Source organism: Prionailurus bengalensis, chromosome D2 (genome assembly GCF_016509475.1).
Source record: "Prionailurus bengalensis isolate Pbe53 chromosome D2, Fcat_Pben_1.1_paternal_pri, whole genome shotgun sequence".
In the NCBI taxonomy this organism is placed as follows: Eukaryota; Metazoa; Chordata; class Mammalia; order Carnivora; family Felidae; genus Prionailurus; species Prionailurus bengalensis.
Genome location: NC_057351.1, coordinates 33261191 through 33286326, shown reverse-complemented (window position 1 = coordinate 33286326; position 25136 = coordinate 33261191). Strand labels below are relative to the sequence as shown.

At 36.5% G+C, this 25136-nt stretch overlaps 1 protein-coding gene across 2 annotated transcripts in view; it reads left to right on the top strand.

Annotated features, from left to right (window-relative positions):
* Positions 1-24603, top strand: part of P4HA1 (prolyl 4-hydroxylase subunit alpha 1) — an 88473-nt gene extending 63870 nt beyond the window's left edge. For both annotated transcript variants that reach the window (XM_043596609.1, XM_043596608.1), the window contains exons 10-15: positions 2655-2754; positions 14526-14579; positions 17530-17595; positions 21428-21496; positions 22010-22106; positions 23508-24603. In XM_043596609.1, coding sequence (XP_043452544.1) covers positions 2655-2754; positions 14526-14579; positions 17530-17595; positions 21428-21496; positions 22010-22106; positions 23508-23578 — 457 coding nt within the window. In that variant the 3' untranslated portion in view covers positions 23579-24603. The remainder of the gene's footprint in view (positions 1-2654; positions 2755-14525; positions 14580-17529; positions 17596-21427; positions 21497-22009; positions 22107-23507) is intronic.
* The last annotated feature ends 533 nt before the right edge of the window (positions 24604-25136 follow it).

The following is a 25136-nucleotide window of genomic DNA, read 5'->3' as shown; positions in this document are numbered from 1 at the left end:
GTGGTAGAGCATGCAACTCTTTATCTAAGGGTTGTGAGCTTGAAACCCCATATTGGGTGTAGAGATTACTTCGAAGTAGAATCTTAAAAAAAAAAAAAAGTCTGTGGAAAAAGGTGACTTAAAGAGGGAGGAGAAAGAGACTGGTAGCTGGAGCAAGACAGAGAGTTAAAGGAAGGAACTTTATCTATTTTTTTATGGAAAAGACATAAGCCCAGTTAAAAGCTGTGGGAGGAATTGAGAAGAAAAAGTTGATCATTTAAGAGAGAAAAGGTCTAATCAATGAATTATGCTTCCTAAAATGTCAGAAAATAATAGAATTTAAGACAGGGAATTAACCTTAAAATGGAGAGAAATCTCTTTGGAACTGGAAGGGAGGAACTAGATGAACTAAAAGGAACAGATAGATGCAAATGTATGTAGATTGTATGGTTTCTTTTTTCTCTTAGGTAGGAGATATGTACTGAGAGAAGGGAAATTGGGTGGGTTGGGATTCAGAGTAGAAAAAAGGAGGAAGAGTAAGGGCCCATTTGAAGTTGGTGTTCAGGAATTTTCAGGGAATACATATTTGCCCTATTTCATGACTTTATTCAGTAGGGTTTGGTGACACAGGCGTAAGCTTAGAGAAAAAATTTCATTAAGGATAGTATTTTTGCCAATTTAATTTAGGGATTTAGCAACAATGTTGATGAAATATGGAGTGAGAGATTGATGAGAGAAGTAAAGGAAAAAGGCTGATAGACCAGGAAAAAGCATATATAAAGGAGATAGTTTAATTTGGGAGTACCTTTTTTTATTTAGCTATAGTTCCCATACCATAAAATTCACTCCTTTAAATAAGTGTATAATTCAGTGGTTTTTAGTTTTTTATTTGTGCAACCATCACCATTATCTAATTTCCAAACATTTCCATCACCTCAGAAAGAAAGCCTGTACTTACTAGCAGGCACTCTGAATGGGAACATCCTCCCTCCCCTGGAAAACCACTGATCTACTTTCTGTATCTGTTGATTTGCTCATTCGGATATTTCATATAAATGGAATCATAATATGTGGCCTTGTGTATCTTGCTTAACATACTGTTTTCAAGGTTCAACCATGTTGTGGCATGTTACCAGTCCTTCATTCCTTTTCATGGCACAATAATTGAGCATATGGATAGATCACATTTATGTATCCACTCATCAGTTGATGAATATTTGGATTATTTCCATTTTGGTCATTATTAATAATGCTGCCATGAATCTTTATGTACAAGTTTTTGTATGAACATATGTTTTAATTTCTCTTGGATATGTACCTGGGAGTGGAATTGCTGGGTCATGTGGTAACTGTATGTTTAACAATTTGAGGAACTGCCAAACTGTTTTCTAAAGTGGTTGTACCATTTTACATTCCTACCAGCAATGTATGAGGGTTCTGATTTCTTTACATTCTCACCATCACCTGTTATTGTCCATCTATCTCTTTTTATTATAGTCATCTTACTGGGTGTGTTTGGATACCTTTAAAAAACTTATTTATTTTTAATTTTTTTAATGTTTATTTTTCAGAGAGACAGTGTGAGCAAGGGAGGGGCAGAAAGAGAGGGAGGCACAGAATCCAGAGCAGGCTCCAGGCTCTGAGCTGTCAGCACAGAGCCCAATGCGGGGCTCGAACCGTGAACTGTGAGATTGTGACCTGAGCTGAAGTCAGAGGCTTAACTGACTGAGCCACCCAGGCACCCCAAAACTTACTGTTATTTATGCAAGTAATATAAAGAAGTAATATAATGAATTTAAAAAATGAGGGACGCCTGGGTGGCTCAATCAGTTAAGTGGCCGACTCTTGATTTCAGCTCAGGTCATGATCTCCTGGTTTGTGAGTTTGAGCCCTATGTAGGGCTCTGCACTGACAATGTGGAGCCTGCTTGCGATCCCCTCTCTCTCTCTCTCTCTCTCTTTCTCTCTCTTTCTCTCTCTCTCTCTCTCTCTCTCTCTCTCTCTGCCTCACCCCTGCTAACTCTGTGTGTCTCTCTCAAAAATAAACTTAAAAAAAAATGAATTTTTTTCTCGTAAAATATTTACATTATATATATCAGGCTAAAAACCCTATGACCTCCACCTCAGTCAGTTCCTATACCTTATCTGGGAAGAAAAAATGTTTTCAGTTTGGTATGTATTTTTTCAGAATTTTTAAAAATTCTGAATGTAGACAGCTCTGTATAGCCTTCTTACATTAATCCAACTGTTTTCAAAGAAAACTCTATAATAAATGAGATTAGTTTTTTCTTTTCCAACCTTTAACTGTGAAATATAGCATTTTTAAAGGTTTATTTATTTATTTTGAGGCGGGGGGAGGGGAAGAGAATCCCAAGCAGGCTCCGTGCTGTCAGTGCAGAGCCCAACATGGGGCTTGATCCCACAAACATGAGACCATGACCTGAGCCAAAACCAAGAGTCGGATGCTTCACTGACTGAGCCACCCAGGCATCCCTAACATGTAGCATTAAAAAAAAAAAATTACAACATTCTTTAGTAAAAATCACATCAAACAAGCCAACTAAATGCCTATAGGTAAAGGCTTATTATCCCATATATTATGGCTTTTAAAATGATGGCTCTTAGTCTTTACTTATTGAAACATTATAAGTAAAACTAATATTTTCTTCTTGTTAGTGCCTGGCTCTCTGGCTATGAAAACCCTGTGGTGTCTCGGATTAATATGAGAATACAAGATCTAACAGGACTAGATGTTTCCACAGCAGAGGAGTTACAGGTAGGTAATCACATTATCCTTAAACTATATGCTATCACATTATTTCTTTACACTTTTTCAAACGATGCTTTAGATGAGATTTCCTAACACTGTGCAGGTACTCTACAGGTATTGCAGGATAATTTGGGACCAAAAAAGTGACTATGCAAGCTGAGATCATGCAAAGTGGTCTTAATCAATGGCAAAAATTATGAATATCTGTGATTTCCAAAATTGTTTACAAAATTAAATTAAAAACTCTTATTGTTAAGTATAACTTAACAATAAAATTAAGTATAGCTTAACAATAAATTAAAAACTCTTATTGTTAAGTATAATTTTATAGGGGAATGAACAATATGTAACAATATTTATTAAGCACACTACAAGTTTTTTTTTCATTCCTAAGCCTGTCAGGTGACCAGCCGTAGTTTTTTTTTCTTTCTTTCTTTTATTTTTAAAAAATTTTTTTAAAACATGTATTTATTTCTGAGAGAGCACGAGCAGGGGAGGGGCAGAGAGAGGGAGACACAGAATCCAAAGCAGGCTCCAGGCTCTGCGCTGTCAGCACAGAGCCTGATGGGGGCTCAAACCCACGAGTGGTGAGATCAGGACCTGAGCTGAAGTCAGACACTCAACTGACTGAGCCCCGCCGGCGCCCCTATTTTTTTTTTTAATGTATTTTTTCTCTTTTCTATTGAGATATAATTCACATACCATAAAATTTACCCTAGTTTTATTATATGCACGTGGTTATGCAACCATCACCACTATCTAATTGCAAGAACATTTTCATCACTTCAAAAAGTTTTAGTATTCACTCCTCATTCCCTTTCCCTAATGCCCCTGGCAACTACTAACCTACTTTCTGTGTGTGAATTTGCCTAGATATTTCATATCTAGATATTTTATATAAATTGGATAATACAATATGGGCCTTTTGTATCTGGCTTGTTTGACTTAACATAATGTTTTCAGTTATCAGCACTTTATTCTTTTTCATGCCCGAATAATATTCCATTGTTTGGATATAACCACACTTCATATATTTATCAGCTGAAGGATATTTGGTTGTTTGTATTTTTTGGCTATAATGACTAATGCTGCTATGAGCATTTGTATACAAGTTTTTATACCAACATTTAAATTTCTCTTGGGTATATTCTACATATGGAATTACTAAGTCATGTGATAACTTTAGTTTAACATTTGAGGAATTGCCAAACTATTTTCCAAAGTGACCATACATTTTACAATTCCATTTGCAATGTATGAGAGTTATAATTTCCTCACATCCTTGTAAATAATTTGTTCTTGTCCATTTTTTTGTTTGTTTTTAAATTACATCCAAGTTAGTTAGCATAAAGTGCAGTAATGATTTCAGGAGTAGATTCCAGTGATTCATCCCCTTTGTATAACACCAAGTGCTCATCCCCACAAGTGTCTTCCTTAATGTCCCTTACCCATTTAGCCCATCCCCCCACAGCCACTCCAGCAACCCTCAGATTGTTCTCTGTATTTAAGAGTCTCTTATGTTTTGTCCCCCCTCCCTGTTTTTATATTATTTTTGCTTCCCTTCCCTTATGTTCATCTGTTTTGTATCTTAAATCCCACATATCAGTGAAGTCATATGATACTTGTCTTTGTCTGACTTATTTCGCTTAGCATTATACACTGTAGTTCCATCCACATTGTTGCAAATGGCAAGATTTCATTCTTTTGGATTGCCGAGTAATACTCCATTGTATATATATACCACATCTTCTTTATCCATTCATCAGATGACAGACATTTGGGCTCTTTTCATGCTTTGGCTATTGTTAATAGTGCTGCTATAAACATTGGGGTGCATGTGCCTCTTTGAAACAGCATACCTGTATCTCTTGGGTAAATACCTAGTAGTGCAATTGCTGGGTCATATGGGAGTTGTATTTTTAATTTTTTGAGTAACCTCCATACTGTTTTCCAGAGTGGCTACACCAGTTTGCATTCACACCAGCAGTGCAAAAGAGATTCTCTTTTTCCCCATCCTCGCCAACATCTGTTGTTGCCTGAGTTGTTAATTTTAGCCATTCTGACAGGTGTGAAGTGATATCTCATTGTGGTTTTGATTTACATTTCCCTGATGATGAGTGATGTTGAGCATCTTTTCATGTGTCTGTTGGCCATCTGTATGTCTTCTTTGGAGAAATGTCTGTCCATGTCTTATGCCCATTTTTTAATTGGATTATTTGTGTTTTAAGTGTTGAGTTATATAAATTCTTTTATATTTTGGATATTAACAACCCTTTGTCAGATATGACATTTGCAAATATTTTCTCCCATTCAGTAGCTTATTGTTTAGTTTTGTTGATTGTTCCCTTTGCTGTGCAGAAGCTTTTTATTTTGAGGTAGTCCCAACAGTTTATTTTTGCTTTTGTTTCCCTTGCACGGGTGACATGTTTAGAAAAATTTTGCTGCAGCTGATGTCAGAGAAATTATTGCCTGTGCTCTCTGCTACGATTTTCATGGTTTCACATTAGGTCTTTAATCCATTTCCAGTTTATGTCTGTGAATGTTGCAAGAAAGTGGTTCAGTTTGATTCTTTTGCATGTAGCTGTCTAGTTTTCCCAACACCATTTATTGGAGAGACCGTCTCTTTCCTATTGCATATTCTTGCCTCCTTTGTTGAAGATTAATTGACCACATAATTGTGGGTTTATTTCTGGGTTTTCTATTCTGTTCTATTAATTTATGTGTATGTTTTTTGACCAATACCAGACTGTTTTGATTACTATAGCTTTGTAGTACATCTTGATAGCCGAGATTGTGATACCTCCAGTTTTGTTCTTTTTCAAGATTGCTTTGGCTATTGGAGGTCTTTTGTGGTTCCATACAAATTTTAGTATTATTCTAGTTCTGTAAAATAATGCTGCTGGAATTTTGATAGGGATTGCATTAAATCTGTAGATTGCTTTGGTAGTATGGATATTTCAACAATATTTGTTCTTCCAATTCATGAGCATGGAATATTTTTCCATTTCAGTTTTTTTCATCAGTGTTTTATAGTCCTCTTCAGTTTCTTTCATCAGTGTTCTATAGTTTTCTGTGTACAGGTCTTTCACTTCCTTAGTTAGGTTTATTCCTAGGTATTTTATTATTTTTGGTTAAATAGTAAATGGGACTGTTTTCTTCATTTCTTTCTGCTACTTCATTATGAGTGTATAGAAATGCAGTGGATTTGTGTATATTCATTTTGTATCCTGTGACCTTACTGAATTCATTTATCACGTCAAGTAGTTTTTTGGTGGAGTCTTTAGGGTGTTTTATGTATAGTATCATGTCATCTGTAAATAATGAAAGTTTTCATTTTTCCTTACCAATATGAATGCCTTCTATTTCTTTTTCTTGTCTGGTTGCTGTGGCTAGGACTCCCAGTACTATGTTGAATAAAAGTAGTAAGAGTGGACATCTTTGTCTTGTTCCTGATGTTAGGGAGAAAGCTTTCAGTTTTTCACCATTGAGTGTGAGCATAGCTGTGGGATTATCATATATAGCCTTCATTATGTTGAGGTATGTTCCCTCTAAACCTACTTTGTTGAGGGTTTATCATGAATGGATGTTGTGCCTTGTGAAATGTTTCTTCTGCATCTGTTGAAATTATTAACTGGTTTTTATGCTTTCTCTTGCTGATGTGATGTATCACAGTGATTGTTTTGCAAATATTGAACCACCCTTGCATACCAGGAATAAATCCCGCTTGATGCTGGTCAGTGAGTTTTTTAATATACTGTTGAATTTGGCTTGCTAATATTTTCTGGATGTTCATCATAGATGTTGGCCTATAGTTTTCTTTTTGTATAGTGTCTTTATCTGGTTTTGGTGTCAGGGTAATGTTGGCCTCATAGAAGCTTTTCTCCCTCTTCTACTTTTAGAATACTTTGAGAAGAATAGTTATTAACTCTTCTTGAAATATTTGATAGAATTCACTTGTGAAGCTATCTGGTCCTGGACTTTTGTTTGTTGGGAGGGTTTTTTTAAATACGTTTATTTATATTTATTTATTTATTTATTTATTATTATTATTTTTAATGTTTTTATTTATTTTTGAGACAGAGCATGAGCAGGGGAGGGGCAGAGAGAGGGAGACACAGAATCTGAAGCAGGCTCTGAGCTGACAGCTCAGATGTGGGGCTAGAACTCACGGACTGTGATATCATGATCTGAGCTGAAGTCAGACGCCTAACCGACTAAGCCACCCAGGCGCCCCTTTATTTATTTATTTATTTATTTATTTATTTATTTATTTGAGAGTGAGTGAGTGAGCTGGGGAGGGACAGAGAGAGAGGGAGAGAGAGAATCCAAAGCAGGCTCCATGCTGTCAGTGCAAAGCTCAATGCAGGACTCAAATTCATGAACCATGAGATCACAACCTGAGCCAAAATCAAGAGGTGGACACTTAACTGACCAAGCCACCGAGGCCCCCCTGTTGTGAGTTTTTTGATTACTGATTCAGTCTGTTTAACTTTTCTCTTTCTTCCTGATTCAGGTTTAGGATGTTAATATGTTTCTAGAAATTTATCCATTTCTTCTAGGTTGTCCAATTTGTTGGCATGTAATTTTTCATAATATTCTTTTGCAGTTCTTTGTATTTCTGTGGTGTTGATTGTTATTTCTCCTCTTTCATTTCTGTTTTTGTTTATTTGAGTTCTTTTTTTTATGAGTCTGGCTAGAGGTTTATCAATTTTGTTGAACTTTTCAAAGAATCAGTTCCTGGTTTCATTGATCTGTTACATTGTTTTTGTAATTTCTGTTTCATTTCTTTCTGCTCTAATCTTTATTATTTTCTTCTTTCTGCTGGTTTGGGGTTTTGTTTGTTTTTCTTTTTCTAGTCCCCTTTAGATGTAAGGTTAGGTTGTGTATCTGAGATTTTTCTTGCTTTTGAAGTAGGTTTCTATTGATATAAACTTCCCTCTTAGGACAGCTTTTGCTGCATCTCAGTTTTTGTTTTCATTTGTTTCCACTTTTTTTTTTTTTTTTTTTTTTTTACTGATTTCTTGGTTAACCCATTCATTGTTTAGTAGCATGTTATTTAACCTGTGTGTATTCTTTCCCGAGTTTTCCTTGTAATTAGTTTCTAGTTTCATAGTGTTGTGGTCAAAAAAGATGTTTGGTATGACTTTTTAATTTGTTGAGACTTGTTTTGTGGCCTAATAAGTGATCTATTCTGGAGAATGTTCCATGTGCCCTTGAATGTATATTCTACTATTTTAGGGTGGAATGTTCTGAATAGATCTGTTAGAGCTGTGTGGTCCAGTGTATCATCCAAACCAACTGTTATGTTGATTTTCTGTTTAAATGATCTATCCATTGATATAAGTGAGTGTCAAAGTCTCCTAGTATTGTATTATTAGCAATTATTTCCTTTATGTTTGTTAGCTGCTTTATGTATTTGGGTCCTTCTATGTTGGGTGCATAAATGTTTACAATTTCTATATCTTGTTGGATTGTCCCCTTTATGGTCATATAGTATCCTTCTTTGTGTCTTCTTACAGTCTTTGTTTTAAAATCTGTTTTATCCAATATAAGTATTGCTACTTAAGCTTTTTTTCACTTCCATTTGCACTATAAATGCTTTTCTACCCCTTCACTTTCAATCTGCATGTCTCTTAGGTGTGAAATGAGTCTCTTATAGGCAGCATATAGATGTGTCTTGATTTTTTTAGCCATTCTGTCATCCTCTGTTTTTGTGTTTTTTTTTTAATTGGAGTGTTAAGGCCACTTACATTCAAAATAATTGATAGGTATGTATTTATTGCACTTTGTTTCTTGTTTTATGGTTGCCATTGTAGTTCTTTCTTTCTTGTTCTCTTCTCTCACGGTTAGCTGGCTTTCATCAGTGATATAATTGGATTCCTTTCTCTTTATTTTTTGCATATATCTATTACCAGTTTTTGATTTGTGCTACGATGAGGTTTGTATATAACATCATATGCATACAGCAGTCTGTATTAAGTAGATGGTCACTTAAGTTTATGAAGTTTGAATCCATTCTTTTTAAAACAAATTTAAAAAAAATTTTTAAATTTTTATTTATTTTTAAAAGGGGGGGCGAGTGGGGGAGGGGCAAAGAAAGAGGGAGAGAGAATCTGAAGTAGGCTTCATGCTGTCAGTGCAGAGCCTGATGTGGGGCTCGAACCCACGAACCACGAGACCATGACTTGAGCTGAAATCAAGAGCTGGACGTTCAATGGACTGAGCCACCTGGGTGCCCCAAGTTTGAATACATTCTAAAAGCTTTAAATTTTTACTCCTCTCCCCTGCCACATTTTAGGTATATGGTGTGATACTGTACATCCTTTTGTGAAACTCTTGACTAATTTTTTTTAAATTTTTTCTTCTAATGTTTATTTTTGAGAGAGAGACAGAGGGTGAGTGGGGGAGGGGCAGAGAGAGAAAAGGAGACACAGAATCAGAAGCAGGCTCCAGGCTCTGAGCTGTCAGCACAGAGCCCGATGCGGGGCTCAAACCCATGAGCCATGAGATCATGACCTGAGCCAAAGTAGGACACTTAACGGACTGAGCCACCCAGGTGCCCCTTGACTGATATTTATAGATAAGCTTAATTTTATTGCTTTTATGCTTCCTACTCTTCATACTTCTCCTTATGGTCTTTCATTTCCACAGAGTCTCCTTTAACATTTCTTATAGAGCTGTTTTAGTGATCATGAATTCCTTTAACTTCTGTTGTCTGGAAACTTTCTCTTCTTCTATTCTGAATGATAGCCTTGCTGGATAGTATATTCTTGGCTGCAGGTTGTTTGTTTGTTTGTTTGTTTGTTTGTTTTTCCCAGCTCTTTGAATACATCCTGCCATTCCCTCCTGCCTGCAAAGTTTCTGCTGAAAAATCTGCTTATAGCCTTAAGAGATTTCCCTTTTATGTAACTGTTTTCTCTTGCTGCTTTTAAAATTCTGTTTATTACTGCTTTCCATTTTAAGTACTACGTGTCTTAGTGTGGACCTCCTTGTTGATTTTGTTGGGGGCTCTCTGTGCTTCCTGGATCTGGATTTCTGTTTCCTTCCCGAGAACTGGGAAATTTTCAGCTATTATTTTTTCAAATAAATATTCTGCTTCCTTCTCTCTCTCTTTTCCTTCTGGAATTCATATAATGCAAATGTTACTACGTTTGATGGTGTTACTGAGTTCCCTTAGTCTGTTTTCATTTTTTTTTTCTTTTTCCTGTTCAACTTGGTTGCTTTCCATTACTGTGTCCTCCAAGTTGCTGATCAGTTCTGCTTCCCTTAGTCTACTATTTACTTCCCTCTAGTATATTTTTAACCTCACTTATTGAGTTGTTCATCTCTGATTCGTTCTTTTTTTTTTTTATGTTTTGTATCTCTTTGTTGAGGGTCTCACTAAGATCCTTCACTTTGTTCTCAAGTCTACTGAGTATCTTTATGACCATTACTTTACTTACTTATTTTTTAAATATTATTCCTTTTTTCTTTATTTATTTTGAGAAAGAGCGTGCGAGTGGGGAAGGGCAAAGAGAGAGGGAGAGAGAATTCCAAGCAGGCTGTCATTGTCAGTGGAGAGCCTGATGCAGGGCTGGAACCCATGAACTGTGAAATCATGACCTGAGCCAAAGTCAGACACTTAACCGACCGAACCACCCAGGTGCTCCTATGACTATTACTTTAAATTCTTTATCAGGGATATTATTTATCTCTGTTTTGCATAGGTCTCTTGTGATTTTGTCCTGTTCTTTCATTTGGGACACACTCCTCTGTCTCCTTGTTTTGTCTAACTCTGTTTCTTTGTGTTAGGTAAGTCAGCTATGTCTCCCACTCTGGAAAACTGTGGCTTTGTGAAAAAGAGGTCCTATAGTACCCTGCAGTGCACTGTCCCCTGTTCACCAGAACCCAGTGTTTTAGGGATGTTTTCTATGTGTGTTGCATGAGCCACACTGCTTTTAGTCCAGTTGTCTGCAGTGGCACTCTCTGCCTGTTGTGGGCAGGTTTTGGTCTCTGTGTTGTTAGTGGCCTAGTCTAGGGCCACCTTGGGCTTGAGTTGAGTCAGACCAGACATTTGCCAGAGATGGAGTAGCACTGAACTGCAGGGTGCTTTCCCTCTGTTGTGCCCTGAGAAGCTTTTGTTGGTGGGTAGGGCCTGTAGTCAGACCGATGTCTGCCCCCAGCCCACTGCTGGGCCATAGTTGGACTGGTACGTGTATATATTTTCATCTCTCCCTGGGGCAGGAGTCACTTTGTAGTGGTAGAGGCCCCCATCAGGGCTACTTGCACAATTCCAGGCTTGTGGCACTGCTTTGGATGGACTCTGGCCAAGGGTCTATTGGAAGGGCAGGTCTGCAAGAAAAAGCAGGCTGAGATTCATGGTGCCTGCAAGATCTACACTGGTTTGCTGTGGGAGAGAGCTTGAAGACCATGAGAAAACTGCCCAGACTGGAATGGAAGGGTGGGTCCATATAATAGCTTGGTGAGCAGGGGGAGGGTTCAGAGGGCACTGTTAATAAGGTCCATGCAGGTGTGCTGTGAGAGGGGACCTGAGGCTGCTTGGGATGGAGGGGGTATGTCTGCAGAAGAATGTCTGGTGGAGCTCTCACTATTAGCAGGAGAGTGTTCTGCTGCCCTGGTTCCCATAGGTGTCTGTGAATCCAGGCTGGGGAAGGGGGCAGGGGAAGGAAATGGCTCTTAGAGAAGTCCCCCTCAAATCCCTGCCCCTCCAGCTCATGTACTGAGATTAGTAAAAAAAAAAATCTCCTTCCTGTATACCCAGGCATTTTTAAAAAATTTTAAAACACTTTTATTTATTTTTGAGAGAAAGAGCATGAGCAGGGAATGGGCAGAGAGAGGGGGAGACACAGAATCCAAAGTAGGCTCTAGGCTCTGAGCTGTCAGCACAGAGCCTGACACGGGGCTTGAACCCACAAACTGTCAGATCCTGAGCTGAAGTAACTGAGCCGAAGTAACTGACTGAGCCACCCAGGCGCCACCCACCCCAGGTGGCATTCTTTTTTTTTTTTTTCAGGTGGCATTTTTCAAACTGCCTCTTCTATGCTGTGTGTCAGCTGGGCTCTTCAGTGCACTGTCTCTTTAAGGGCGGAGATTCAGTTTCCTTCTGCCCTCAGACTCTCCCAGAGCTGAGCTTGCTGATTTTTAAAGTTCCAGGTGGTAAGCCCACTGATTATAAGAACATGAGAATCCATGCCCCTTTGGCTTTCAAAGACAGATGTTTATAGGGATTCATCTCACCCATACAGGCCCCGTATGCATGGGGTGCCTGGTGTGGAGGTCTGCTCCTCTCCCCTCTCCCCTCCACTGCTTCCCTCCCTCCCGCAGGCAGTCTCACAGTCTTTTAGGCTCCCTACCACATCTCAGCCCTTCCTACCCTCTTCCATGTGTCCTCTTCTCTACATTTAACGGTGGAGAGTCTGTTCTGCCAGTCCTTGGGTCATTTTCTGAGTTATTTACACTGATTTTGATATTATCTCGGTGTGCCCGTGGGACAAGGTGAGCCTAGGATCCTCATATTCTGCCATCTTCCTCAGAAGTCCCTGGTTGCTTGTGCTTTAGATATCTAAGAAACTGTTGCCTAATGCAAGGTCACAAACATTTATACATGTGTTTATAAACTATAAAACTATAGTTTTATCTGTTTATAGTTTTATAGTTTTATCTGTTATGTTCAGGTCTTTGATCTATTTTGAGTCAATTTTGTATATGAGGTAGAGGTCCAACTTCATTCTTTTCATGTGGATATTCAATTGTCCCAGCATCATGTATTTAATTTTTTTTAACATTTATTTATTTTTGAAAAAAATTTTTTAAACGCTTATTTATTTTTGAGACAGAGAGAGACAGAGCATGAATGGGGGAGGTTCAGAGAGAGAGTGAGACACAGAATCTGAAACAGGCTCCAGGCTCTGAGCTGTCAGCACAGAGCCCGACGCGGGGGTCGAACTCACGGACAGCGAGATCATGATCTGAGCTGAAGTCAGATGCTTAACCGACTGAGCCACCCAGGCGCCCCACCAGCACCATGTGTTTAAAAACTACTCTTCCCTATTGAATTGTCTGGGTAATCTTTATTGTGAATATTGAGAATTAAAGTGCTTTATATCTTTGTAAACACTTATCAAGGATAGTTTAAACATTCCTTCTTATTGTGAAATTTGGGGCACCTGGGTAGTGCAGTGGGTTGAAAGATTTTTTTTCCAACATCATTTCTTCCTTCCTCCAAGACATCTTTATCCTTTCCATCACAATCACTTTCCTTATGTCGGTAAGTTTGCCTTCACCACGTTCCTCTGGCTGCATAGCTAGAGTTTCTTGACCTGCACAAGTAGAAGCATTCCCCTTGTCATTTTTTTCTATATCACCATTTAAGTTTGATTTGAATTTTACTTAAAGCATTATTACTTTCCCTTTTTCTGCTGTACATTGTCTTTGTTAGCCATTTGCCTCTTCCAGCTATTCATTTTTGTAAAATATCACATGAGTTTTCACTGGGAGATAAGGAGGCAACACAACTACATACTTTGGTGTCTGTGCATGAATTAACAGATGTGCAGTGACTAATCACTGATAGACTTTGAAAGAAGTGATATGATTGGTCATTCATCATGATGTGCAGCCGTTATTTACATCGTAATTTATGGACTAAAGTGCTAGCAGCAACATTTGTACTTTATGCAATTACTCGTAGTCAATATGTTTTGGTGACTGAAACTTAAACTGTGTTGTTGGAACTCTGGTGTTAATGAGTAGCTAAACCATTAGATGTGTGTCTTTTAGAACTGTGCAAAATCAGGATTGCCTATATTTAAATTGCTTAATTAAGTTGCCATTTATTCCATGGTAATCTACAATTTCCTTGGTATTCATTATATTACTAAAAGGTCTTGTATGTAGCTTTTTCTTTCCTGATCTGTGTTTATTCTCATCTGCCTAACCCTCACAGGATCTTTCAGGCTATGTGATACAGTTGTACTTAATAGGTTGATTCAACCCAATGTGTCTACAATATAAGGAGTAAAATATCCAGAGTAATAATAATTCACATAGGACTTGGACTTTGCTGTGGGCAACACTCTTTTAATTATGTTTTTCTTTCACTTCATTGGTAGTGCTCTTCAAATTACATTCTCCTTTTATTGTGTCATATTGGGATACAAGGAGGGAGCTAAGGGAAGGCATCATTCTCCTTAATTTATAAATAAGAAAACTGAGATTGTATTCAGAATTACATATATTGTAACTAAGAAAGCTAGAATTTAAACTCAGACCAGACACTTTTTTACTCTCTTTTGCTGCTTCCCACTGGGACATTGTCATTACCGATTAAAATTGTAGGAAGATATTTTATTAAAATTGATTGGGAGTTTCCCAGATTTTGGGGCTTTGGAAAACATGAGTCTTGATTTAAATTCCAAAGAAAAGTGTTTAGTAAAAATTAATAATAGAAATCTCAAAACTCTAATTCTATAATATTTTAATTCTAAACATTTAAAAATTCTGATTCAAATTTTAGTTTAAGTTATATATTAGAGGAAAACATGTACCTCAAAATTTGCTAAAAGAAGGTATATTAACTAAGGTTCTTAAATATATAGTAGCTATCCTTAGTTTTTTATCCTTGGTTCCTTAGGAACTGTCATTGATTTCAACTGCTTTGCTTCTAATTTCTCTAGAAGTACCTAATCATATCATGTAAGAGGCCAAAATAGGACTTACAGATTTTTTGAATAGTAATCTTGATTTTTTTTAATGCATGCTTTCTTCTTCTTCTTCAGGTAGCAAATTATGGAGTTGGAGGACAATATGAACCCCATTTTGATTTTGCACGGGTAAGTTTAAAAAAAAAAAAAAGGAGAATGTAGGAGTTCTAACTGAAGCTTAGGCATGACATGTTAAGTCTGTTCTTTTAGTAGTAAAAATTCATAGCCTGTTTGCAATTTGTGGAAGCATGGTGGAATAGACATTCTATAAAACCTTTTTAGCAGTAACAAAACAAAACCCCTAGATGTTAAAAAAAAATTTAGGATACTTTTAAATGCATTGCTGAGACTGGAAGAAAGTAAAGGAAATTCCCAATTCCCAAAATGAACAAAGAAAACCTAGAAACTAAAATTAGAGTTAAAGGGGGGCTGGGCCAAAAAAGCTGAAGCTGAAAGCATTTGTCTCCAGGAATCTAGAGCTTTGAGGATTGATGGCTGTGTGAGAGGACCTGCCACTGCGCAGGCTACTGAACTTGAGACCGATGCATAAAACCTGAATCTCCAAAAGGATTATACCCTCAGAGAAAGAAAGAATAGCCTTGAAAAGAATCTGCTTGGAGTCAGGAGCCTTAAGGAGAGTTGCCTCTCATCATCCAGGTGGGCATGGAATGTGTATGAGAGCCTCTTCTGGGAGTTTGAAAGCCTAGGCCTGCTCTCACGTGAACCTTTTATTTTGAATTTCACTACCCTGAAAGAGGAGAAATTAAAGTTGTTCATTTAGGTAGTGCTTCTTGGTACCTGGCAGAGACAAACTCATGTCCTCCCTGAAGACAGGCATCTTTATTCTAGTACCTCAAGAGTTTTAAAGATTAAGGTCAGCCAAATACAAACTCATTAAAAAAAAAAAAAAACTGGTAATAAGACACCATTGGTGAGACTAAAGTGACCAACAGACTTAGAAGCTCCAGGATGTTAGGTACTTGAATAATCATAGAATATAAAATAACTGTATCGTAGTTTTAAAAATAAAAGGATAAAAATTAATAAACTCTCAAAATGATTTAACATATTTGAAAAACAAATAGAAGCTCTAGGTAGAAAAAAGTAATTGTTGAAAATTTAAAGTTTGATGGATAAATTAAAACAGATTAGAGAGGGGCGCCTGGGTGGCTCAGTTGGTTGAGCATCCGACTTCGGCTCAGGTCATGAATTCATGGGTCCTGGGTTCAAGCCCCACATTGGGCTCTGTGCTGATAGTGCAGAGCCTGCTTGGGATCCTGTCTCTCCTCTCTCTCTCTCTCTCCTTCTCTCTCTCTCTGTGCCCCTCCCCCACTCATGCTTTCTCTCTCAAATAAACTTAAAAAACAGAGACAGTTGAAGTGCATTAGTGAATGAATTGGTAAATCTGAAGAAATTATAAGAATACATTAAGAGACAAGATAAAAAGTACAAAACAGATGTAGAGAGACACTGGAGAATATATAATATGAAAGCAGTTTGCTAAAAAGCTGTCCTTTACCAAGTACTACTCTTGCCTAAGATTAATAAATATTAACCTTACTTTTTTCACATTAAGCTATAAATTATACATTATACAAGTCCTCATTAAGCTTTATCATAAATACATGAATTCTAAGAACTGTCTCGGGCATTTTAATAAACTTCTTGATCTACTGTCATTTTAAAATAAGAGTACATTTTTTTGAAGGAAAACAGCCTATATTGTGTCATGGCCCTTGACTAGCTTAAATCCCAGAATTGTACTCTTTTTCTATGTAGGCCAGCAAGGAATATATTTTTAGTCTTTCCCTTCTTTTTTCAATTATTGAAAAATGTCTGAGAGTCTTGAATGATGTGAAAGAGTACAGTTCAAGCTCTGACATTAGTGCAACTAAATTTTTTTCTTAGTTTTTTATTTTGAAATAATTACAGATTCCTAGGAAGTTGCAAGGAAATGTACAGGGAGGTCCTATGAACCCTTCCCTCAGCCTCCCCCAATGTTAACATCTTGCATTACTGTAGTTGACTATCAAAACCAAGAAATAAGCATTGGCACAAGACATAGAGCTATTTCATATTTCACCAGTTCTATTTGCACTAATTGTGTGTGTATCTATGCAGTTTTATTACATGTGTAACTTTGTGAAAGTACCACACAATCAGGATGCATAACTGCACCATGACTGCAAGACTCCCTTACAGTCCTGGTCTTAAAGCTGCACATACCCTTCTGCTTCCCATCCCTTAACTGCTGGTAGCTGCTAATCTGTTCTTCTCTGTAATTATCATTTCAGAAATGTTATATAGATGTTATATGCAGTATGTATCTCTTTTCACTCAGCAGCATAATTCCTCTGAGGTTAGTGGAGTTCTTAAAGAATGTGTCAGTAGTGTGTTCTTTTTTATTGCTCAGTAGGAGTTCACAGTATAGACACACCACAGTTGGTTAATTGTTCATTCTTTGAAGGACAGTAAGGTAGTTTCCAGTTTGGGGCTATTACCAATAAAGATGTGTATAAATTTCTGTGTGAAAAATACATTTTCATTTTTCTGGGATAACTGCCAAGACACTGTATTGTATTTTAATTTAGATTTAAATAGCTAGATGTGAATTGTCCAGCCAGATTAAAGTGCTGACTGTCCAAAAGAATGACAAGCATAGTAGCAGTAAACATTTGAATGGACCATGAGTTCAATTTAAATCTCAAGGTAAATTCTTTACCTGCAGAGAATACAGTTCATGAATGTAGCTAAGAGGCTCTTTCCCTCCTGCCCCTTTGGAAGCTAAAACTATAGGAATTAATAATCTGTGGATAGTAGATACTGATTTTCGTTATTTAGGCTAATTAATATAGGTCCCCCCTACCCCCAGTGGTCTTATCAAAAGTATTCACTGTACAATCTGAATCAACAACCAACAAGTATTTGAGTGCTTGCTGTATATCATGCACTAGACATTATAAATGAACCTTTTGGGGTTTTTTGGCATACCCTTAAGCATATTACTGGTATTTAGTGCCACTGGATAATTTGCATTCCTGAATTTTATACCACTGAATTTGTTGTGTTTTATTCACAGAAAGATGAACCAGATGCTTTCAAAGAGCTGGGGACAGGAAATAGAATTGCTACATGGCTGTTTTATGTAAGTTAGAGCTAAAAAAAAATTTTTTTTTTTGTTAAAATTTTTAAGTTGGGATTTTATCACATGATGTTTATTTTGATGTTCAGATGTCTGTTTTCCTTAGCTCTTATTTAACATCCTAATTTAAAGTTTTTACAACTGAGTAAGTGGAGGGTTTTTGCATTTGTAACTTTTTCAGATAGTAATATATTAAAACCTGAATAAAAAAGTTAAAATTACTAACAGTCTCAGGGCACCTGGGTGGCTCAGTCTGTTGAGCATCTGACTCTTGATTTTGGCTCGGGTCATGATTTCATGCTTTGTGAGTTTGAGCCCCATATTGGGCTCCGCGCTGACAGTGCAGAGCCTGCTTGGGATTCTCTCTCCCTTTCCCCCATTTGTGCACTTTTTTGTCTCTTTAATTAAATAAACTTAAAAATATAAAAAAATTAATATTACTAACAGTCTATTTGGAGACAATCATTGTGGATATTTTGGTGTATGGACTGTTCAGATGTGTATATAGGCATCTCTATATATTCACACACATTTAATAAACTTTCCTTTTGAATTTTTTATTGATACATATAAGAAAAGTATACAAATCCTAAGTACTATAACCTGATAAGTTTTCACAAAGTGAATACATCTGGTGTAAGCAGCTAAATCTAGAGAGCACATTATAGCATCCTGGAAGCCCCATTAAGGGTAACCATTTTCACATTGTTTAGTAAAATTTCAAAACAGTATGATCATTATTTTTAAAATTGTTTATATACCGGGGCACCTGGTGGCTCAGTTGGTTAAGAGTCTGACCCTTGCTTTCTGCTCAGGTCATGAGCTCACAGTTGGTGAGTTCAAGTCCCTCATTGTGAGTTCCCTGCTTGGGAATCTCTGCCTGCCCCCCTGCTCGTGCACCTGCACGCTCTCTCTTTCCCAAAAGAAATAAACTTTAAAATTGTTTATATACTTAAACATATTTAAAAAATTAAACTTTGGTCATAATATTTGCCCCAGTTATCTTTTGTTGCATAACAAATCACCCCAAAACTGAATAGATTAAAACAACTATTTTTATGTCTCATGGTTGTAAGGTGGGCTTCACTCCTGGTTCTTGCTGTGGATCATTCATGCATCTGTAGTCAGTTGATGACTGGCACTGGGGTCATCTTGAAGGTTGAGGCTGGCTTTGGCCAGAGTACCTGCATGTGGTCTGGGCTTCTTCCCAGCATGGTGACTAGATTGCAAGAGCAAGTATCTCTGCAAAAAGCAAGGCTGAAATGCATGGCATTTTTATTACCTACCTTCAGAAGTCAAATAATGTCACTTCTCCTGGCTTTTATTAATCAAGGCAATTACAAAGATCTGCCAAGTTTCAAGGGGAGGAGACATGGACCCTACCACTCAGTAAGAATGTCAGTGTCACGTAAACAGAACATGTAGGACAGGGAATACTGGGAAATAGTATATTTGGAAAATATAACCTTCTACAATGTTGTAACCTTTGTTAACTTCAAAAGATGAATTTTAAGTCTAGACATAAATTTTGCTTATTTCATTGTTTTGTCCACCCCCTAACCCATTTGAATGATAGGAAAATGGCATCTCTTTTTGCTGTTTATCTCACTCCCTACCAAAATTTGTGTATCTCTGCTCAGTCTCATTTTCCTGCCTCATTGCTTCCTGCTACCTTCCCTATTTGTCTTTTACTTTATTTCTTCCATTCTTCTCTCTCTCCTTCCCTCTTTGCAATCCACCTTTTCACCTTCCTACCTCATCACCCTCCTTCCCTCTTACAACCTTATCTGTTTCTAAAAAGATTTAAGATACCATAAAAAAAGGATTTAAGCACTGTAATAAAAAGGATTTAGGATTAAAAAAGAATTTGAGACATATAATGTTAAAGACGAGAGAGAATTATTACAAAGGGAAAACCAGGAGAGACGATGATACATTATACAAAATTCATGCTGTGAAATCTTGTATACTTTTTAGAAGTGAATTCTCCATAATTGTACCAATTTATATCCTACCTTTAAGTGTGATATGTTTGTTAACCTTTTGGTCTGTACATCTTTCACTTATTATATTGGCAGTTATTGTGGTTTTAGTTTGCATTATTAGAGAGGTTGGTCATCTCTTCTGATGTTTGAGACATTAAACATTTTTTTTTTTGCTTTTATGAATATCGATGCTATACATTATTTGGTCCAATATCCATAAACACTAGATTAACTATATAGCATTTTGATTAGATCAGTAATTTTGCCCCCCACCCCCTGCCACTGTTTAAGTATTGTCCTACATGGTCCATTTAGCACAACTTTTTCATTTCTTCAAAGTTAGCTCTTTGCTCCAGTGGATGTATTCATCATAGTACAATATCCTTCTTTATCTCAGTGCTTTTATTTTTATTTAAACTGTGTTCGATATTAAGATCAAACTCTATTTTCTGTGGTATAGCATTTGCCTGGCAATCTTTTTGTTTCAAGGCTTCTTGTTTTAGATGTGACTCTTGGATATAGCACAGTTGGGCTTTGCTTTGTGATACAGTCTTTGTATATACGTTCTACATACATTGCTTGTGAAAAAATCTTCACTGCATGATAGGTTTCCTGTCTCATTTTGTCCATGTGATCCTTTAATTTGGAAGATTTGTGTTTTACATTTAAAAATTCCAAATTTTAATTCTGGTATAATTAACGTACAGTGTGATATTAATTTCAGCTCTACAATTTAGTGATTCAACACTTACATACAACACCTGCTGCTTATCACAAGTGCACTCCCAAATCCCCATTACCTGTTTACCAGAGTGGAAGGGGGATGGATGGGTAAATCATCAGTTTGTTCTCTACAGTTAGAAGTCTGTTTCATGGTTTGTCTCTTTTGTTCCTTTGTTTCGTTTCTTAAATTCCACATATGAGTGAAATCATACAGTATTTGTCTTTCTCTGGCAGACTTATTTTGCTTAACATAATACTCTCTAGATCCATCCATGTTGTTGCAAATGGCAAGCTTTCATTTTGTATGGCTGAATAATGTTCCATTGTATATATAGACCACATCTTCCTTACCCTTTCATCAGTGGACACTTGAGCTGTTTCCATAATTTGGCTGTTGTAAATAATGCTGTGATAAACATAAGGGTGCCTACATCCTTTTGAATTAGTGTTTTCATTTTCTTTGGGTAAATACCCAGTAGGAGCACCTGCTATAAATACTGTAGACATTAAAGCTGAGCAATGAACAAAATAGATGAAAATTCCTGCCCCCATGGAGATTATATTCTAGTGCAATAAATACATCATTATACCCTTGTATTACTTGATTTGATTTTAAATCCTCTTTTTTTTTTTTTTTTTTACCTCTGGCTATAAAAGAAGTAGCTATAAAAGACATCCCTATCTCCCTTCCTGACTTTATCATTTCTTTTACTTTTATTTTTTTTTAAATATCAGTATATAAACCTAGAATAGAACAGCATCTTTTTTTGTTTAAAAACTGAGTAGCATGGGGGCACTCGGTTGAGCGTCCAACTCTTAGTTTTGACTCAGGCTATGACCTCACAGTTTTGTGGGTTTGAACCCTGTATTGGGCTGAGCACTGACAGTGTGGATGGAGCCTGCTTGGGATTCTCTCTGCCGCTCCCTCACTCGCATTGTCTCAAATAAATAAGTAATAAATAAATAATAAATAAATACAAAAAACCCTGAATAGCCTGCACAAACTATCTATGTAAATAGAAGTCCAGATGTTCTCATATTCTCTGCAGTATCATGCCTTCCTCACAATGGCATATTTAACTTTATTATACCAGTGCTTCTGATAATATTGTCTGCAATTCTTATAGATGAGTGATGTGTCAGCAGGAGGAGCCACTGTTTTTCCTGAAGTAGGAGCTAGTGTTTGGCCCAAAAAGGTAAACTTGGTTCATTTGTTATTTTAATTTTGTGGGTCTTTTTTCCCCCTGAGGAAGAGATGCACCTTTGTTTCACGGTCTAATTAATGAATAACATTTTTAAAGATAGAGATAATGTAGTCCTTAAGGTCCTTAAGTATACTAGGTAAAATTTTAAATATCTTTATGGTACACTTTACAATGATTACCTAGAAATAATGAACAACCAAGGATTAGTACTCAAAAGTTTGCATTTCTAATGGGTTCCATATGATGGAACCTCCATCTTACTACTGTAAGATTTGTTAGCTTTGTTTTGGCAAATCCCCTTTGTCAGGCAGCTTTGTGGTATTGACATTTTCATGTGATCACCAAAATTTTGTAAATGATTTAGTCATATTTTCAGAATTGTATTAGGGAAGATATAATGCTGCCACGGAGGAGTACTTCCACAGGAACAGAGGAAAATTTAATTACTACAAAAAGTGATAACCTATATCTTATTTGGAGATAATTTTGTATTATTCTCCACAGGGAACTGCTGTTTTCTGGTATAATCTGTTTGCCAGTGGAGAAGGAGATTACAGTACACGGCATGCGGCCTGTCCAGTGCTAGTTGGAAACAAATGGGGTAAATATTTCCTATATTCTCTTTTGACTTTTGTCTCATATTTTGAAATTAGGGTAGTCTATATCTTAAAAAGAAAACAAAACTCCTAACATTGAAAGGGATTCAACCAAGTTTCTGATTTTAATATAAATTTACTTTCAATAGATCAGAATTCTGATGACAGATTTTAACAGTAGTCCCGCTTCTTGACTCAAAGTTGAAGAAGACAGTATCTTTCCCTCAAGGAGTGTACAGTTGTCTGAGACACACTAATGGATAAATCAGAATATAGTGTAGTACACACTAATACGGAGATGTATACAGAAGATGAGGACTCCTTATAGTTGGGAGGCTTCTTCAAAGCTTAATTTTAAAATTTGGTCTTGAAGAGAGAGCCGTATGTTTTCCAGGCATGTTAGGGACCAGGGCCAGGACTAGTGTGAGGCTAGAGAGGCACTCAGGGTCAGGGTCATGCTAGTTTTTAATGTGGCCAGTCAAAGAAATAGAAGCAGGTGAATTTATTTTTATACATATTATTTAACCCCATAAATCCTTTTCAATATGTGTCACTAGCCACCTTTCAGGTACTTAGTAGCCACATGTGTCTAGTGGCTACTGTCTCAGACATAGCAGGACTAAGGAGTGACACCTGATTGTTAGGATTTTAAAAATCTTCTTTGATGATTATGTTTGAGAATCACTGGACTAGAATGAGGCTAGTGGAGGAGAGATCAGTTTAGAAGGCTCTTTTACATTGCCTAAGTGGGTGATGATGAAAACCTGGACTATGGTAGTAGCAAAAGGATTGGAGAGTAAAGAGACAGAAGAGATATATAAGGAAAAGTGGCAGGCTTTGATGAATGATAGATGGGATACAGGAGTTGAGAAAGATAAGAGTAATTATGGGTCCTAGTTTACTTTGTACATGTTGAAGCCATCGATTGGGTTCTATGATAAAGGAGTAGAAAATTCTGTTTGAGTTACATTAAAAAGCAGTATCTTGGAATCAAGGAAATTTAATGAGCACATAATAGTAGTGATTGTAGAATTGTTCCTGTATGTTGGAGGCTTTGTGTTCATCTCTAAAATGTCCCTGTATTAGTGAGAGTATTTTTGCAAACAGTTAAAACAATGTTCTGTCTCTACCTACATCTTCATTCCAATTGCATTTCATTTCAAGATTTACATTAAACATCAGAAACTTTAGGAAATGCACATACATAGACTCTCATATGCTTCCAACATTTAGCAAAGTTTTGTGGGTTTTTATTTTTTAAATAGAGTGCCTAGGTACCATCTGCCTCCATCTTATTTTGGTCTTGAACTTTTAGCTCGTGTAGAAACTTTGTCATAGGCCTAGTTCTTACAAGTGAATTAAACTTTAGATAGTGGAGAATATTAATGTATTTTTTTCTCTCACAGTATCTAATAAATGGCTCCATGAACGTGGACAAGAATTTCGAAGACCATGCACCTTATCAGAATTGGAATGACAAATAGGCTTCCCTTCCTCTCCTGCTATACTCTAATGTGTCTGATATGCACATTTCCCAGTCTTAACTTTCAAGAGTTTACAATTGACTAACACTCCATGATTGGTTTCAGTCATGAACCTCATCCCATGTTTCATCTGTGGACAATCACTAACTTTGTGGGGTTTTTTTTCCTTTTAAAAGTAACACTAAATCACCATATTGTACATATAAACCTTTAAAGTTCAGTTGGTATCACAGAGGATAAAGCAAGGTAGAGTTAAAAAATAAGGAATTTTTACATTTATATCTTAAAGAACTTCTTGGTTGGATAAAAAAAAAACACTTTATGCATCTGATTATAGTATTTCACTACATCTCAGTTGGTAGGGGGTAGGCTAGAATGGGCCATGTGATTATAAGCCTTATAGTTTGGACCTAGGTATTACATTTACCTAGTCTTATTTTCTGGATCTGCCTAAAGACTAGGAGTAAACTAGACCTCTAATCTGGGTTCCATTTGATGTTTACCCCTCCATACGCTATTCTAAGTTGATTTTTTTCCTCTCAAATCGTTTTAAAGAAAGTATACTGTATTTTACCAATCCCATTCTTCTCTCACAGCTCCTCTGTGGTGAATCAAATCTGCTTGAGTTAAAATAATTTGATTAAAAAGGTTTTTTATTGCAAAGCCCTATATAACAACAGTGGGCCTTCTTAACTAAAATGATCATTAGTCTGTTTATTTCTCCCTTAAATGACTAATGGTTTTGTCCATAAAATTTGCTGGTTTTTTGTAATGCTAATACCTTGCCTCTTGTTCCTGCTATAGCAGGGTGATGATATTGGCGTTCTGATAAAATAAATATCGTGCCTTAGGAGACTGGAAATTTTAAAATGTACAAGTCCTTTTAATGATGAGGGAATTGATAAAAAAAAGAAGAATCTTTTTTCTAAAAAAGCCAAAATGTCTGTTTTTTTTCACTTCTGAAATGTGTTGTGACAACAATGACCTATTTATGATCTTAAATCTTTTTTTAAAAATGTTTCTGTTTTCTGTGTGGTATTTTTCTTATTTGAATGTGAATGCATACTCTAGTGACAACAGGTGATTTCTATGGATGTGTGTGTTTTTTGTTTTGTTTTTTTTAATACAGAAGACTTAGATCTATCCCTTTGGTTTTCATTCACTTTCATGTCACACTGTTATGGTAGAACTCTGAACTTTCAGCCATTCAATCAATCAGAATATGTTTCCTTCAAAAGAAGCTCTACAACTTGTGGTTATAAGGTTACTATAATAATGGTACTTAAGACTTTCTCTTATCCAAAAGTGTGGTATAATATAAAGCCATGAACCCAAAGAAGTATATCAGTTGACCCTTAAAACTAACCTTTTACATTTCTTATGGTGAGTCTTAATTATACAAGGGCTCTTTATCCTTTATGCACTATTTAAATATTTAAGGAAGAGTTTGGTTGTTTGGGTAAGAAGGTATTAAATCAACTGTGAAATTCCTTTCTCCCAAATACTTTGTTTCACCACAGCTGTTTTAGTAAGAAATATTGGAAATGACCT